This window comes from Neofelis nebulosa, chromosome 16 (assembly GCF_028018385.1).
Source record: "Neofelis nebulosa isolate mNeoNeb1 chromosome 16, mNeoNeb1.pri, whole genome shotgun sequence".
Taxonomy (NCBI): domain Eukaryota; kingdom Metazoa; phylum Chordata; class Mammalia; order Carnivora; family Felidae; genus Neofelis; species Neofelis nebulosa.
This window is the reverse complement of record NC_080797.1, coordinates 17,069,456-17,085,966: the sequence shown is the minus strand read 5'-3', so window position 1 is coordinate 17,085,966 and position 16,511 is coordinate 17,069,456. Positions and strand designations below refer to the sequence as shown.

At 51.7% G+C, this 16,511-nt stretch overlaps 1 protein-coding gene across 4 annotated transcripts in view; it reads left to right on the top strand.

Annotated features, from left to right (window-relative positions):
* The window catches only part of TNRC6C (trinucleotide repeat containing adaptor 6C), a 146,853-nt gene that overhangs the window by 62,519 nt on the left and 67,823 nt on the right, over positions 1 to 16,511 (top strand). For 2 of the 4 annotated variants that reach the window (XM_058702805.1, XM_058702803.1), the window contains exon 4: positions 4,498 to 4,824. The exons of 1 other annotated variant lie outside the window; for it this stretch is intronic. In XM_058702805.1, coding sequence (XP_058558788.1) covers positions 4,498 to 4,824 — 327 coding nt within the window. The remainder of the gene's footprint in view (positions 1 to 4,497; positions 4,825 to 16,511) is intronic. One more of the 4 variants, XM_058702804.1, reaches the window with a different exon arrangement.

Sequence of the window (16,511 nt, the reverse complement as noted above, 5' to 3'; positions counted from 1 at the left end):
TATTTATTTTTGGGACAGAGAGAGACAGAGCATGAACGGGGGACGGGCAGAGAGAGGGGGAGACACAGAATCGGAAACAGGCTCCAGGCTCCGAGCCATCAGCCCAGAGCCTGACGCGGGGCTCGAACTCACGGACCGCGAGATCGTGACCTGGCTGAAGTCGGACGCTTAACCAACTGCGCCACCCAGGCGCCCCTAAGTTTATTTCTTTTGAGAGAAAGAGAGCTTGCGCATGAGAGTGTGAGCGGGGAGGGGCAGAGGGAGGGAGGGAAGGAGAGAGAGACAGAGAGAGAGAGAGAGAGAGAGAGAGAGAGAGAGAGAGAGAGAATCCCAAGCAGGCTCCCATGTTGTCACTGCAGAACCCTACGTCTCATCCCGAGAACCAGGAGACCGTGGAGACCATGACCTAAGCAGAAATCAAGAGGCAAACTCTTAACTGAGACAACCAGGCACCCCACAGCTCGTTTCTTTTAAATGCTAATTTTCCATTGTGTGGTTGTACCAGTACGTTTATCCATCACCTATTGAAGGACATCTGGGTTGCTTCCCCTTTGGGGCAATTAGGAATAAAACTGCTCTAAACACTCCTGTGAATGTTTGTGTAGATGGAAGTTTTCCTCCTCTCATTGGGGTAAATACTTAGGAACTTCTGCTATTTTCATTGGCTAAAGGCCCATGTCAGAAAAAAATACGTGTGAAGGCCCCTATGTTTAAAAATCAACCTATAATAGGTTTTATAGGTTTCTTTTCAAAAAAGGAAAGATAGAATGGATATTTATCTCCTGTGCCTTTGTGAATAATCTTCAGATCTAAATAATTATAAAAACATTCCATGTCTGTACCAAGGCCAGGGAACTAACTAGGAGCAAAGAGGGGCCAGGCATCAGTAGAGACATTCAGTGGACTCTGAAGCAACAGTCCTCACAGAATAAAACCTTAGAGAGTCAGCTGGTCTAAACTTTTCATTTCCATGGGGCGCCTGGGTGGCGCCGTCGGTTAAGCGTCCGACTTCAGCCAGGTCACGATCTCGCGGTCCGTGAGTTCGAGCCCCGCGTCGGGCTCTGGGCTGATGGCTCGGAGCCTGGAGCCTGTTTCCGATTCTGTGTCTCCCTCTCTCTCTGCCCCTCCCCCGTTCATGCTCTGTCTCTCTCTGTCCCAAAAATAAAAAAAAATAAAAAATAAAAAAAAAAACGTTGAAGAAAAAAAAAAAATTTTAAACTTTTCATTTCCAGGTGAGGAAACTGAGCTCCAGGGATAGTAAACTTCTTGAGCAGGATCATACACACTATCGGGTAGCTGGCCTGAAATCCAGGGCTCTGGCGTTCCAGTTTGGCATTTTTTCTGTTGCATGGTCTTTATATTCTGAATATTCTTTATATTCTGCGATTTCTACGTTGCTTTTTAACTTCAGAGTGTGTGTTCAAGAAAAACAGTCAAGTCCTTTAGTGTTTGTTGAGCACTTCCTGTGTGTCAGGCACCGTGCTGACATCAGATGCGGGGAGACAGGCCCAATAGTAAGCAGTCTAGAGGCGCCTGGGCGGCTCAGTCGGCTATGCACCTGACTTGATTTTGACTCAAGTCGTGATCTCACCGTTCATGCGATCGAGCCCCACATCGGGCTCCACGCGGACGGTGCGGAAGCCTGCTTGGGATTCTCTCTCTCTCTCTCTCTCTCTCTCTCTCTCTCTCTGCCCCTCCCCTCTCCAAATACATGTATGTATACGTACATACTCATTTACTTAAAGAAAAAGAAACAGACAAGCTCTTGTCGTGTCCAGACGAGTCCTCCAGGCTCTGGTCAGGGCAATAGGAACGGAAACAGGCAGATGAGCGTGATGGGCACTTAGAGGGAACATTTAAGATAAACTGTGAATGTCAAGGTTTGGTGGTTGGCTAATGGTAGGTTGAGGTGGATTAAGGGAAGAAGCAAGGGCGGAGCCCAGGTTTCCAGCACAGAGCCACAGGCCAGGAGCGTGATTGCGAAACGCCCAAGAAAAGTGAGTGAGGAAGCTGATGAACACCGGGAGCATGCTGAATTTGAGGCGCCTGTAAGGCCGCCAGGCGTAGATCTCTGGAGGTCACAGGGGGCTCGGATGGTGAGCACAGGGCTGATGGGTGCACACGGGATGACCCACGATGAGTGTCTGAGCGGAGAGAGTCTGCAACAAAACCTTAAGGAAGGGCAGAAGAAGAAGCCCCCAGAGGGGAGCGGGAAGGAGTGGCCCGAGAGGCCAGCAGGAATCCAAGCAAGGACGTTGAGAGCCACGGAGGCCGAGGAGGAGGGTGTCTTCGGATGGCCAAAGCGACCATCGCTGCAGAAGACAATGGAGAGGTGGAGAAGACCGCTCAGAACGTGGCATTGGATGTTAGCATCAAGGAAGTGCTGCGTGATCGTCATTTCCGCAAAGTAGAGGGCAAGATGGGCTGGGGAAGGGCCAGCGGTGGGTGAGGAGGCAGCACGAGGAGGCTCCGACAGGCCCTCCGAGAAGCTTGGACGGGAGGGGAGGCCACAGATGGGGAGGTGGGATTGGGGCCGAGGAGGGTGGTGGTGGTCGCCGTCTTTGACAGTGGTGGAGGTTCGGGACGAGGAGGAGCTCGTTGCGGAGAGCGGCCACACGACCCCCGGGCGACTTAGAAGTTGGACCCGTGCTTTCCTCCACTCTCCACACAAACCCGAGTGGCTAGGTCTCTTCTCTTGCGTGCTCGTGTTTACAAAACGAAGAATCAATCAGAGGCTCACTCTTAAGCTTTGGGCCTTTGTGTTTGCTCTGGAGGGTGTCCGGGGCTTGAGACCCAAAGCACGCGAAGTCCCCGAGATGGGATCCGCCGGAGGGCAGCATCTTGCGGTTGTCTCTCCAAAACCATTCGTTGTGGGATGCGCCAGTGTTCACGTACCAAGAAGGAAAAAACACTGCCAGTTGACTGACCTGTCGACAACAGTAAGACACATCCCAGTGTCAATGCTTTTCACATATGAAGAGATTTAAGTCTTAAAACTGGTGAAATACAGTATTTGCCTCAGGTGGGAGTATCAGAAGCATGAGACGGAGGACAGTGTGATGCTCGTGTGTTTGTAGTGGCAGAAACTTGAAGGTTTTGCCTCACGGCTTTTGTTTCTTCTGGAAAGTAAAGTCCGACTTCATCATCCGCTCCGGAGTGCAAGGTCTTTGAGTGAGTCATTGACAGCAGTGGGGCCAGGCAGACCCAGGAAATTGTAGGACGGCCGGGGAGCACTGAGGGTGTCCTCAGTTAGGGATGTAAACTCATAATGACACCAGACTACCTGGCTGTGATCTGAGTCAGGAGTGGACAGTGGCTTCATCCAGGATTAAGGGTTTGCTGGGCAGCACGACCGAAAAACGGTGGACCGAGGCCTTGTGGACGCAGACGGTGCAGACAGCACAGGGCCCCCCCCCCCCCCGTGTGGGTGGTAGAAAGGCCGACAGGAACGGCTTGTGTTCCCCGCAGTGGGGACCGGGAGTCTTTTCATACCGTTACTCACACGCTTAAGATATACACCAAACTAGGTATAAACGCGTTTTGTACAAAGACATTTACAAATTAAGTAGAAAAAAAATTTTTTTTTTTTTTTTTTTTTTTTTTAAATAACAAGGTAAATGTAATGTCTCGGATATTAGCGTTTCAGGTTCAAGATGGGAATGACTTTTGAGGCCAGATTCTTTGCACTTGATGCGTCTGTGCTCCCTTAGGAGCGCAGGTGACTACTCAGATCTCCTTTGCATTTGGCCTGCTGGTTACTGTCAGGGTCACCACTCCGCTCTCCCTCTCCCGCTCCTTGTTTCTGTTGAAATTACTGTGGAGCTTTTGTTTGTGCAACACCCAGATGGCATTTTGGCTTCCACTTAATTCAAATGCATCATTTGCACGTTAGTCCACTTGCATTCTTTTCAAGTAAATCTTTAACGGAGTGTAGTTAGTGCTATTGATAGTTCCACCAATGCCTTAATTATTCGGATAACGCAGGATGCGTGGGGGTGGGGGTGGGGGGTGGTCATCAGAATTAAAACAAAAGTCCCTTAATTTTGGAAAAACGCCAAGAGCAGTGGTTCTCAAAGAGTGGTCCCGGGACCACCAGCATCAGATCAGACTTGCGGAAACTTGTCAGAAATGCAAAGTCTCCCCTCCTCGCTCCACCCTGCTGAGTTCCCTGGAGGGGGTGTGGGGGGCAGGGCTGGGGCCTTCTTGGGCCCTGAGTTGAGTGTGACGAAGCCGAGGTGTGAACCGCTGCTCCAGCCTAACCGGATCGCCCGTGTCACAGACGAGGCACCCGGGGCCCGAAGCCTGCTGCTCTGAACTTCGGTTCGTCTGTAAGAAAACGGGCCTCGCGCCTGACAGCCTGGACTTCAGTCCAGTTCTGTTTCCCGGGCGCGACGTCGACCCTCTGCTTCTCGGTTTTTGCTTTGTCTTCCTTGGTTTGGGGCGGGGCTTCAGGAGGGCTACTAAAGTTCTGGGTTCTTTCCGTTTTGTCCCCTGCAGTGCCAGAACCTCCCAAGACCTGTTCGAGCCAGCCCCAGCCTGCCGGTACCGCCGCCAGCGTTTGCACCAGCGCCCTGCCGAGCGGCGGCAATGGCAAGCGCGCGTCCGCCAGCAGCCAGCAGCCGGCTGCACCCCGTTACCTGCCTCGCGAGGTGCCTCCACGCTTCCGCCAGCAAGAACAGAAGCAGCTGTTAAAGAGAGGCCAGCCGTTGCCTGCCGGGGCTCTGGCCAGCGTGAGCCCGACCCAGGGCGCTGGGCCCGCAGGCGTAAGCCCTCCTCCCCTCCCTGGAGCCGGAGCGCAGCAGCACCCCAGTAAGCTCCAAGCAGGTAAAATACTCAGAGGGAGGCATTCCTTTCATCTGACCACGGTGCGCCACTTCAGCCTTGCTGCCCGCTCGTCAGAGAGACGTAGTTTGGTCCCCGTTCACTGTGTACGCGTAACGGCGTGAGCCAGCCAGCTAGCCAGATGCGTTTGTATCGGACCTTAAAGTTGGGTTCTGTCTTCGCCTTCTTCTCCACATGGTCCCTCATATGTCTTGCGATGGCATTAGCTCTGTCAGCCGAGTTCGTTTCTCCCCAGAAGCCAAAGGTCTGCACGTGAGTGCTCGTAAGTCTGTGACGGCAGGTGCGGAGAAGGCCGCGGGGAGGGCCCTTCAGTAACCCTTCCTGCCCGGCCACCAGGCTGCCCGGGGTGGGCCCGCTCCGTCGGGGGTGAGGCTCTCAAACTTGTTCAGACACTTTGAGCCAAAGCTATCAGACCTCGGGCTCGGCCCCCGCAGCGTCCGGGGTCCCGCTTCGTGCCGGCGTCCTTGCCCGCAGTTGGACACCGGCTTTCTCTTGGCTCCGAGAGCAAGCGCCACTCGTCCGTTGGCTCTCCAGCCTTCAGACTGCTGACAGCTCTCATCGCCTCTCTCTCCTCGTCCCGCCTTCTTGACCTTACTGATGGACTCAGACTGAAAACACTTCTTTACTGACGCTTTAGAAATTTTTGGAAGAGAGCAAAGCACATGTGCTCGACGGCCGCATTTCTCGTTATTTTCTTGAATCTTTCCACTTCCAATGATTTAACGGTTGGCACTCGTTCTAGCATGGAAACCATGTTTGCTGATGGTAGTGAAATTCACGTCTGTAATTAGAGAAGCAAGGAGGCTTCTTGTGCTAGATTGGAATTTAAAAGAAACATGTCACAAGTTATATTAATGTTTGCTTTCGTGTGCTGCCTTTTAACATGGAGAATAATTCCAACATGGCTTAAAAGTATCTCTAGGAGTATTTCACAAAACTCTGACTTTGTGACACATCTGAAACAAATCTTTTTAGACCGCTTTGCCACGTCCCTTCAAATAGTCCCGGCTCTTACCTGCTAAATTCCCAGGAGAGGGGGTGTAGGTCAGTGATTGTCAGCAAAAAGCAAGGAAGAAAAGAGATGATCAAATATAGTCATTGGCCAGGAAGATAGTCCCGTCTGCTTTGCCACAAGCAATTATATAATCGAGCACCGTTCCTTTCTACGCTGAAGGGTGGTCCTCTGGACAGTCTTGACACACACAGGGAGTGTGTGGCTGTCCCTACCCAGCTTGGTGTCTCAGCTGAAGATGCTTAGTTTGAGAACCTGAACAAGAAGCGTTAACACCTGCTTTCTTCAGGGCTCGTCCTGTTGTCACAGGATTCTTTGGAAGTATCGCGTCCGGGTGCTCTTCAAATGCCGTTGGTGCAAAAGCTGCCACTGGTATCTCCTTAGCTTATTTGCCTCTGCAAATACCCTTCTCCAGAAAGCTATTTCTAGTTTATTATGCTTTAGGAAAAAAAGAGAAGACTAAATAAATCCACATTTTCTGTAAAACCGCTCAGAAAATGGAATCAGTCTGTACTCTGTCAGTAAGATAAGAAATGACAGCTTTATGGCTCCTGAGCAGAGGTCTTCCTTTTACACCAAATGCATCTCTTTCCCGCCAGTTGCTGGTCTTGTAGCCAGACGAACCTTTCTGACCGGTTCGGGTCCCCTCAAAACCTGTCCTGCTTCCCCAGCTCCTGCTGCACAGGGTCTGGCTTTCCCGGGCTGCCACAGCCTTTCCCGTCTTGTCCAGTCCGTGCTGCCCCTCCTAGTCCGCGTGGCCGCTTCCCACCCTAACCAGCCCTGTGTCCGCCAGATCGCCTCTTGTCTCTTCCCTCCTTCCTGCCTGCCTGCCCAGGCCGCTGCCGCCCCGCCCCCACGAAGCCCCTTCCCTCCTCCCACTCTCTCTGTTCCTCGTCTGCACGCACAGCCTCCCCTTCTGGCACACGGTGCAGCGCACATTGTTTGCTGGCTAATTGTAAGAGTCTCACCTCTCTATCAAATTGAAAGTACCCTCTAAAGAAACCTTCTTGAGGGGCGCCTGGGTGGCGCAGTCGGTTAAGCGTCCGACTTCAGCCAGGTCACGATCTCGCGGTCCGTGAGTTCGAGCCCTGCATCAGGCTCTGGGCTGATGGCTCGGAGCCTGGAGCCTGTTTCCGATTCTGTGTCTCCCTCTCTCTCTGCCCCTCCCCCGTTCATGCTCTGTCTCTCTCTGTCCCAAAAATAAATAAAAAACGTTGAAAAAAAGAAACCTTCTTGAACATCTGGGTGGCTCAGTCGGTAAAGTGTCCGACTTCAGCTCAAGTCATGATCCCACGGTTCATGAGTTTGAGCCCCACATTGGGCTCTGCACTGACAGCACAGAGCCCGCTTGGGATTCTCTCTCTCTCTCTCTCTCTCTCTCTCTCTCTCTCTCTCTCAAAATATATAAACTTAAAAAATTTTTTCTTTTTAAAAGAAAGCTTCTCACTTTCCTTTGGATGGAAAGAGCTCTGCACCAGGGGGAAGGCCTGGCAGCTGGCATGGGTCACACCCCCAGCTAGGACTTCATTCCCCCCTAAAATCAGAAGTCTGAGACTCTCGGGACCTCTAGTTGCTAAGGTCCCTTCCCTTTAATCTCTGACTCAAACACTGTCTCCAGAGCGCTTGCTTGATTTTGTCAGCAGAGGCACCGCTGGCACCGTGCCCCGTGTTGCTCAGGCACCAGCACAGGGATTGGCCAGGAAGCAGCAGCAGCACGGTCAGGATACGGGCTTGCAGGCCCCGGGCCCAATAACGTTTCCAGACCTGTGACCTCCTGTGTGACTTCGACCAAGCCGCTTTCACTGCCTATTCGAGCCCTCACCTGTGACATGGGGGGACCCCTACTTCACAGGACTCTGAGGGTGACATATTTGCTTCACGTGCGGCACGGGGCCTTGTATACAGTAAGTGCTCCATAAGTGCAGCAAATATGTGCCCATCTTTGAAACGCTATGATGGGGCAGCAGTCGTTTTTTAAACTCGCAAAATCTTTAAATGAGTAAATTCTGCAACAGCACAAGAAAGCTCTCTCGTCCCTCTGTGGCCTGCGTACATTTGGAAATTTTAGCCGACCTTCCTAGAGATGAAGCGTTCTATAAACTTTTCTTTTTCATGGTGCGTATTATGCACTGAATTCATATCCAGGTGAAATCCAGAAGAGTGGCCACGTTTTCTTGGTGCATTTGAAACTTTCCTAGATACTGCTTCAAGTAAAAGTTGGTGTAACTTCTATTTTAAGTAACACGTAGATCGTCGTCGTGTTTTGTTCTGGGTAAGCAGGTTTCCACTCCGCAGCCACACCTGCGTGAAAATGAAAAATGCGGTTTCACTCATTATTCCATTCCTCCAACTGTAAGGTTAAGTTAAAACATAAAGAAGGTTCGGTCAGGGAACTAAGATTGAATTACCCAAGCAGGGAGTGGGTACGTGACTTATCCTTCAGATTTTAAGAGCAGACCATTTCTCACGAAAAGAAGAGCGGAAAGGGGTTATTTCAGCCCAGCACGTTAATTTTCAGCCCAGCACAAAAATTAATACACACATACCAGGTGTATCAGTATGTGGACTCTTCTTCCCCCAAAAGGTTTCGTGTGGGGGCACCCGGGTGACTCAGCCGGATAAGCGTCCAACTCTTGATCTCGGCTCAGGATATGATCTCATGGTCGTGGGATCGAGCCCCGTGTTGGGCTCTGTGTTGATAGTGCAGAGCATGCTTAGGATTCTCTCTCCCTCTCTCTTACCTGTCCCCTGCTTGCATGCGTGCGTGTGCACACACGATCCCTCTCTCTCTCCCCCTCTCAAAATAGATAAAAAAGAAAAAAAAAGGTTTAGTGTGATTGGCAAAGATTAGAGAAGGTTATATATTCCTGGAAGGAATTGGTGGACTTTGAATCACCTTCATCGTAGCTCTTAGGTTTAAACAGTCACACGGTGCAAACCTGCCAGAATTCATGAGCGTCCTGGTTGCCTCCCATCTGAGTGCTGCCTCCTCCATGGGGAGGGGACCGTTGCAGTCCTCGCTGGAGTAAGGGACAGTGATCGCATCCATCCGGTACACGGAAAGGATTTACAGATACCAGTGAGTGGTGGAGGTGGAGACATGGGAGCGTTTTTGAAGAATTGAAAGCCGAAGTCACACTTGTTGTAGCCCAGCAAGCGTAGATACATTTTCTCTACTGGTGTAGAAGGCGCCGGTAGCATATGGAGAGAGACCCAGCCTGACGGTGATTTTTTAATTCATCCGTGTCCTTTATGTTGCACACGCTTCTGAAGAGGATATGTCAGTAGATCAGTCTAGCTCTTAAGTTTCATTATGATTCACCTTGTAATTTACGTTAATCTGTCACACTTGTTCACATGGAAAAATCGCAATGCCAGTTTCTGCCGTATTTTGACAAACCGATACGCTAGCTTCATGCTTTTTCACTGTCTCTTTCCTTTTGTTCCTCCATCCGAATGTTTAGGCAGCAGTCCCACGCGGCCGTTTGTATGCCTCTGACAAGGGAGAAGAGGCTAACCTTCCAGAGTTTCTTCTGGCGTTAAGTCATCGAGCAAAACACGTATTGAATGCCTACTAAGTACAGGGCGGCCCAGGTGGGGTGGGGTGCCCAGTCGGAGATAACGGTGGGGTGTCACGTGCGCAGTAACCCAGACTGAGGATGGGCGCCCGCCAAGGAAGGCTTTCTGATGGAGGCGACACAAGCTGAGTTTTGGATTCATCGGGAAGGCGATAGAGCAGCCTGCGTGCGGGGAGGGCCTCGTTGGGTAACGAAGGTGGTTCCGCGTGGCGGGGGGCCGCGTGCCGGGGTCAGCAAGAGGAGACAGGGCTGGAGAGGTGACTGCCAGTGAGTATAGCAATAAACTAGCAAACTTACTGTGATGACCCAGTCCCATCAAATCCACATTCAGAGCTATCCCAGCACATTACTTTTCGAACTTGATAGACTAATTGGGAAGTTCATCTAGGAGAGTAAACGTACATAAATAGAAAAGCCAAGAAATTCTTTTTTTTTTTTTTAATGTTTTCATTTCTTTTCGAGAGAGAGAAGAGAGGGGCAGACAGAGAGAGAGAGAGACAGAGGATCTGAAGCGGGCTCTGTGCTGACAGCAGAGAGCCCGATGCAGGGCTCGAACTCACAAACCATGAGTTCATGACCTGAGCCCAAGTCGGACGCTTAACCGACTGAGCCATCCAGGTGCCCCCGAGAACATTTTTTAAAAGAATAATGAGCCACCCACTAGAGCTAATGATGCCCTAGTAATTGATTACAACTGTGTGTGGCTGGGGCAAGACAAAACAGACGAACAGAGGCGATGCAGTGGAGAGACTGCGGACAGACACGTGCACGCGTGGAGACCGAGGTGAGCATGACGTGGCCTTACAGACTCCTGGGAAACGGTGGCCCCGGCCAACGGAGCGCTAGAAAGCCACACGCAAAACGCACCGGAGAACTGTCAGAGGCGACACAGGAGAATGTTTCCACGTCGTGGCCTGAAGGTTTCTCTCAAGCAAGAAGCCGTGCCAAGAGAGGCCGACAAAGTTATGTATAAAAAAGTTACAAATTTTTGTACGAACCCGTAAATAAAACCTGAGAGGAAATACCAAGCATTCCCATAAATCAACGAGGAAAAAAACCAGTTCGGTAGGAGAGTGGGCCGGGATTGTTGGCGGGCAGATCCTAAAGCTACTACAAGTGAGTCCTGAGCATTGAGAGGTAATGTTACGTGTGGCCACGGGAAACGTAAATGAAGATGAAAACAACAGGGTACGTCGTTCTTCACGTAGCAAAGTTGCCAGAACTTGAAAATCCATTGTAGTCACTGTGGCACCGGTGACTGAGGGAGCGCTCACTGTTTGCAGGATCCAAGTGCTTTACACGTACTGCTTATTAGTCTTCGCAGCGAGACTCCGGAACCACCACACCCGGCAGGTGGAAGTGTGGGGAGGGGCAGTGGGCAACTGGCTGCAGGTAGGGATGTGAACTGGTGCGGCCTCTGGGGAGGGCAGTCTGGGAGAACTGATAAACACGCCAGGTGGTCCTGTCCCCTGACCCAGCGGCTCTAACTAGGAATACATCTGTTCGCCGGCCCCGTCTCTGTTGGCGCAGCGCTCATCGCCTGCCCAGTGGACTGATCTGGTGGTCGGTGAGCGGCAGTCAAGAGGCAGTAGGACAAAGACCCCTTGGAACAGTTACACGTGTAGGGGACATTATGAACCTTCCAGAGACAGACGCCGTGCTTTGCCATGTGGAGATAAAGAATGACCTGTGTTCGAGAACCAGCCGAACTTTTGCTGAGTCTCCCTCCAGTCCTCCGTCGTGGGCGGTTTCCACAGAGAGATACAAGTTGCCGGGGCTGGAGAGGGGCTCCTGCAAAACGAGACGAGACGCAGAAGCCAGGGTTCCCCAGCCTTGGTTCCGGGTTCCCTATTTAAACAGCATTTGTCCTGAAATAAAACATTGGCCTTCTAAAAAAATAATTGGGGCGGGGGGCGGGGGAAGATTTTTTAATTCATGTATTAATTTGGAGGGGAGCTCATTTAGCCAATTGGCAAAAGTTGTAACTGGTAAGACGAGTGGTAGTAGATAAATGTAGTGATTCACACCATCCAGGTTCCAGAAAAATGTCATTTTGTCATGTGATTTTCTAGGCAGACTATGTTTTTGCAAGTCTGCCACAGAACTGTAGCTGGAGACACTTGAGAGCTTGAAAAAAAAAAGTCTTTTTCATTGTGCTAAAGGCAGAACAATGTATTGTTTTGGTGGCTGCTTTGTACACTTATAAACAGAGGCTTTGATTAATATGCAGTAGGGTAGTGTTTGCTACTTAGATCTTTTTTAGATAGAGGCAGGAAAGTAATTAAGAAGTTGGACACTTGCCAGTTTACATATGGGACTCGTTTAGAATATTATCGCCAGTGTTGGTATGCCAAATGTTTCAGGGTTGTTTAGAGAAAGCGGGAAGGAGGAAGGAACGGAAAACAAAGGCACTGTGAAAGAACAGCATTTATTGCACGCAGCCAGTAGGCGCTGGGCCTTATTCTTCTGGCTGCCTTTCCAAACAACAGAAGAGGGGCCCCCGGTGCGCCCCGGTGCGCCCCGTAGCCCCGTAGCCTAGCCGGTCCTCAAGTGCAAACGTTGGGTGACAATCGAAAGAATTTAAAGAGGAAGGAAGATTGGGGCGCCTGGGTGGCGCCGTCGGTTAGGCGTCCGACTTCAGCCAGGTCACGATCTCACGGTCCGTGAGTTCGAGCCCCGCGTCAGGCTCTGGGCTGATGGCTCGGAGCCTGGAGCCTGTTTCCGATTCTGTGTCTCCCTCTCTCTCTGCCCCTCCCCCGTTCATGCTCTGTCTCTCTCTGTCCCAAAAATAAATAAAAAACGTTGAAAAAAAAAATTTAAAAAAAAAAATAAAGAGGAAGGAAGATCGGTTTAGATAATCAGAGCTTTCGAATCCCTCAGTGGGTGCCTGCCCGCTCGTGGCAGGGGATGAATCGGGTACCTCCCGGCGCGGAAAGGGCATCGCCGGCCCCTGGCCGCGCGGGCGCCCGCAGGTCGCCCGGCCGCCCGCAGGTCGCCCGGCCGCGGGCCTGCGCGGGAGGGTCCCGGCGGCGCGCGGCCGACATGGTGGAGCCGCGCGCCCCCGCCGGCTCGCGAGGCTGCGTCTCCGGGCCCGGGCGGGCCGCGCCTGCAGGTACCCCACCCCCGGCGGCGCTCGGCGCGAGCGAGCGGGGCCGCTCTGCGCCCGGGGCCCCGAGTGGATAAAATGGCGTCGTGGCCACCCGCTGCGCCACCTCGGCCTTGGCCGTGCTGCGGGGGCGGGGGCGGGAGCGGAGGGCTCCCGCGGCTCTCTCCCCGGCGCTGCCGGCTCCCTCCCCCGAGCTGCTGAGCGCCCAGCGGCCTGCCCTGGGTCCCGCCGCGCTGATAGGTCCCTAACCTGCCCCCAAGCCGTTTCTTTGCAGAAAGCACAGGCCCAAAAGCTGAGTGTTGTGGACACTTGGACTGTTGTTCTCAGTAAACCTTTCACTCTGTTCTGCATTTCATAATTCCTTGTATTTGTGGAAGTTGACAGATGAAATGTTTAGAGTTGTGGCCCGAGATGGAATTGGCAATTCAGAGCGCTTTCTCCGCGACATCCTGGCGCACGGGAAAGGCGGTGGGAGGGGAGAGGCGGCTCTGGTGGTCAAAAGCCGAGCGCAGTTGTTCCGCTCTTCCCGCTCCTGGAAGGACGAGCGGCAGGCGCCGTGTGTTATCAGTCAGCATTAGGAAACATTTTCAGCTATGGAGAGCGTTCGGAATTCCTTTCTATAATGTATGGTTTGCTGTTTGATCGTTTCAGTCCCGGGGACTTTGGGGGTGAAGAGCGAGCAGCGCGCTGTCAGTGGCTCAGGGCTAGTGCTGATGACGCGTTCTGCACGTTGCTGGGTGAACCGTGCGGGCGCTTCCCTGTCTGATGAATTTGATCCCTCATTAGGATGTTGCTTACTCCAGCCGCTGGAAGTTCTGAGTTAAATACTGGAAGATCTAGCGTGTGTATGGTAACATTTTGGAATTTAAAGAAAAAGGAGGCTTTTCTCTTTAAATCATGCTCTTGTGTCACCGTTTTAATTTAATCACTTAAGGCAGTTATGTTCCTTAGATTTTTATAGGGACGCCTATTTTTAGAATGTTAACAGCAGAAGAAAAGAGATTGTAACGTGATAGACCAACTTCATTGGGTTTTTCTTTTTACAGCTCTTTTAGGGGGGACTAGTTTGATAGAATGGTGGGGTGAGAGGGGCACTAGATGCAGGGTTCAGTTCAGCCCTTACTGCTTGTTAGCCGAAACAGCTTTTCCAAGTGTGAGCTCTCTGAAACAGAGGTTTCCCCGTCTCTGAGATGGACAGCGTTTGTTAAGGTTCAGCTAATTCAGTGTGTGTGGAGAGGCTTGCAATTTCAAAGTGCTATGTGCTGTCTTATGGCTGTGACGACTCTGTGCTCTCTCTCGGACTTATGATCGCAGGCACGTTAGCCTTCCAGAGCCCCTGGGCACGCAGGGCAGTCTAGAATACCTGTAAGAGAATACAGTCTCGCTTCGCTTCACGGCTCTCATTCATTTCAGAATCCCGCTCCTAGGAAGTCAGTCACTTCACGAATTCCTCTAAGCATAATTCTCTCTGTGAACTTTGGTTTATGAGAAGCATGTTATTCAAATATTGTTGAAGTCAGAAAGTTTTCTTAGGAAGAATGGTGTGCCTTCAACATGAAGAGAATGACGGCCTTTTTACATTTTCATTTTTGGAATAAGTTATCAGAATATGTCGTGGGGCACCTGGGTGGCTCAGTCGGTTGAGCGGTGGACTCTTGATTGGGGCTCAGGTCCTGATCCCAGGGTTGTGGGATGGGGCCGCATGTAGGGCTCCGTGCTGAGCATGGAACCAGCTTAAGATTCTCTCTCTCCCTCCTCCTGTAACCCCACCCCCCGCTTGTGCACACACTTTCTCTCTCTCTAAAAAACTGAAAGAGGAAAAGGGTGCGTGGCAGCAGTGCTGGAGGTGGCAGGCCAGTGATAAAGACGGTGGCCGTGGTGCCGGCAGGAGGACAGGGAGGGGACACACAGTTAGGGATCCCGGGGACAGAGCTGCTCAAACTGTGCTCCTCAGAGGCCCACAGATTTCAGAGGCATCCGCGTGGGGGAGGGACAGCGGCGAGTGAGTCTGGCCTGATTTTCCAAAGTGGCTCGGGGCGTCACACCTCGTGTGTTGGCGATGTCAGCTCTCCTGCTCGTGTCTGCGCGCTGGCGCTGTCTTTAGCGCTGCGCTAAGAAGGCTGCGGTGAGTGGTGTTTTCAAAACAGGTCTTTAGTTGAAAACCGTGACCGTGGCGTTCAAGTCATAACTTTTTGCTTTTTAGTGTTTGAGACCTTTCGGGCTTCTGAACACGTTTTTATGTTCGAACTATGGGTGTTTTTTAACATCGAAGCGATAGGACATGATTCTCATCGTGAAACTTCTTGAGCAGGGGGAAAAGATGAGGAAACAAGATACAAGTGGAATAAGGAAAATAAGGGGAAAGTAGCCCAAGGAATGGAGCCTGTGTGTCCTGTGCCTGCCTCTGTCACGGCACAAGGTCCTCTTCTTGAAGACACTGGGTCCGTTCACCTGAGGAGTCCCTGTAAGCCCATCAGGTAGGCCTGGGAAGCAGGGGTGCTCAGCTAGACGTGTCTGTCTAAAGGAGCCGTGGTTGAAGACACTGTGATGGGGGTTGCATGCGGACAGGTGTGATATGGGGCCCTGCCCTATACAGAGAGACGTGCTCGGGTCACGATCTCGCGGTCCGTGGGTTCGAGCCCCACGTCGGGCTCTGTGCTGACCACTGGCAGCCTGGAGCCTGCTTCGGATTCTGCGTCTCCCTCCCTCTCTGCTCCTCCCCTGCTCACACCGTGTCTTTCTGTCTCTCTCAAAAACAAATAAACGTTAAAAAAAATCTTTTAGGGGCACCTGGGTGGCTCAGTCTGTTAACCTTCAGACTTCGGCTCAGGTCATGATCTCGTGGTTCGTGAGTTCAAGCCCCGTGTTGGGCCTGTGCTGACAGCTCAGAGCCTGGAGCCTGCTTCAAATTCTGTGTCTCCCTGTCTCTGCCCCTCCCCTGCTCATGCTCTCTCTCTCATAAATAAATAAACATCAAAAAAAAAATTTTTTTTTTAATCTCTTAAAAAATAAGAACACTCCTGGGGCACTGGGAATGTACCAGAACTGGGAGCATCAAGGAATAGGGCCAAAAAATCAGAAGCATAGCCCTACAGCATAGAGGGATTGTTACTACTCATCCTTAACTTCTTGGTTTTTATGTGTTTAATGTAAATCGTGCCCACAAAAGTACTCTTCTTAGATAAATACTTACATTAGTTTGGAGATCTGAAAGTTTAATTACAATGAAAAACATCATAATAATTGTCCCTTTCATTTTGTTCCTTATCCACCGTTTTCGTTACCACTAAAGACGTTTAAATAGAAACTATTTGTAGCAGCCTACGTAGTAAGTGATAACACCGTTGATAACGAGCAGCACGTTAACTTGTCAGCCTCCTTTTCGGCCCCTCCAAAGAGCTGCGTATGTAAAGACCGCCGGTCTTTGCAGTGTTGGGGACAAAGGCCCTCGCTGCGAGTGGATGCAGGCTTTTCGGGCAGCGCTGGGGACCGAGCAGGCCCTCTCCTTTGTCCTCTCCGTGCGGGAGTGCAGGGCGTGCGCCGTTCTCTGGAACACTCTTCAAAGTCGCTTCTGAGACATTTCTTCATCTGCTTTCATCTCTCCCTTCCTCGTGCTCTTCTCCCCCGGCCTTCTCACTCTTTTCTGCCCCTTCCCGCTGTTCATGCCTAGTTCTGGAACGTTCAGCTCACCTCTGAGTCGCGAGCACTTGTCTCCTGGCGTGTGCCACCTGCGGACGTGTTCTCGCTGTTGAGGAAGAGGACACTGCTCAGGGACGGCGCCTGTTAGATGCGCCTCCCCCTCGGCTGGGCTGTTGGGGAGGCTGACGGGCATGGAGAGGAGACAGGAGTGGCACCGGTGGCCTTTTAAAGAGCTAGATAAAGCACCGGCAGCGTTGCCCCCGTCCACGCGGAGACAGAGGGGACAAGGACACGCCCTGTGCTGATGAGCTGAACCACGCACACCTGAGCTCCT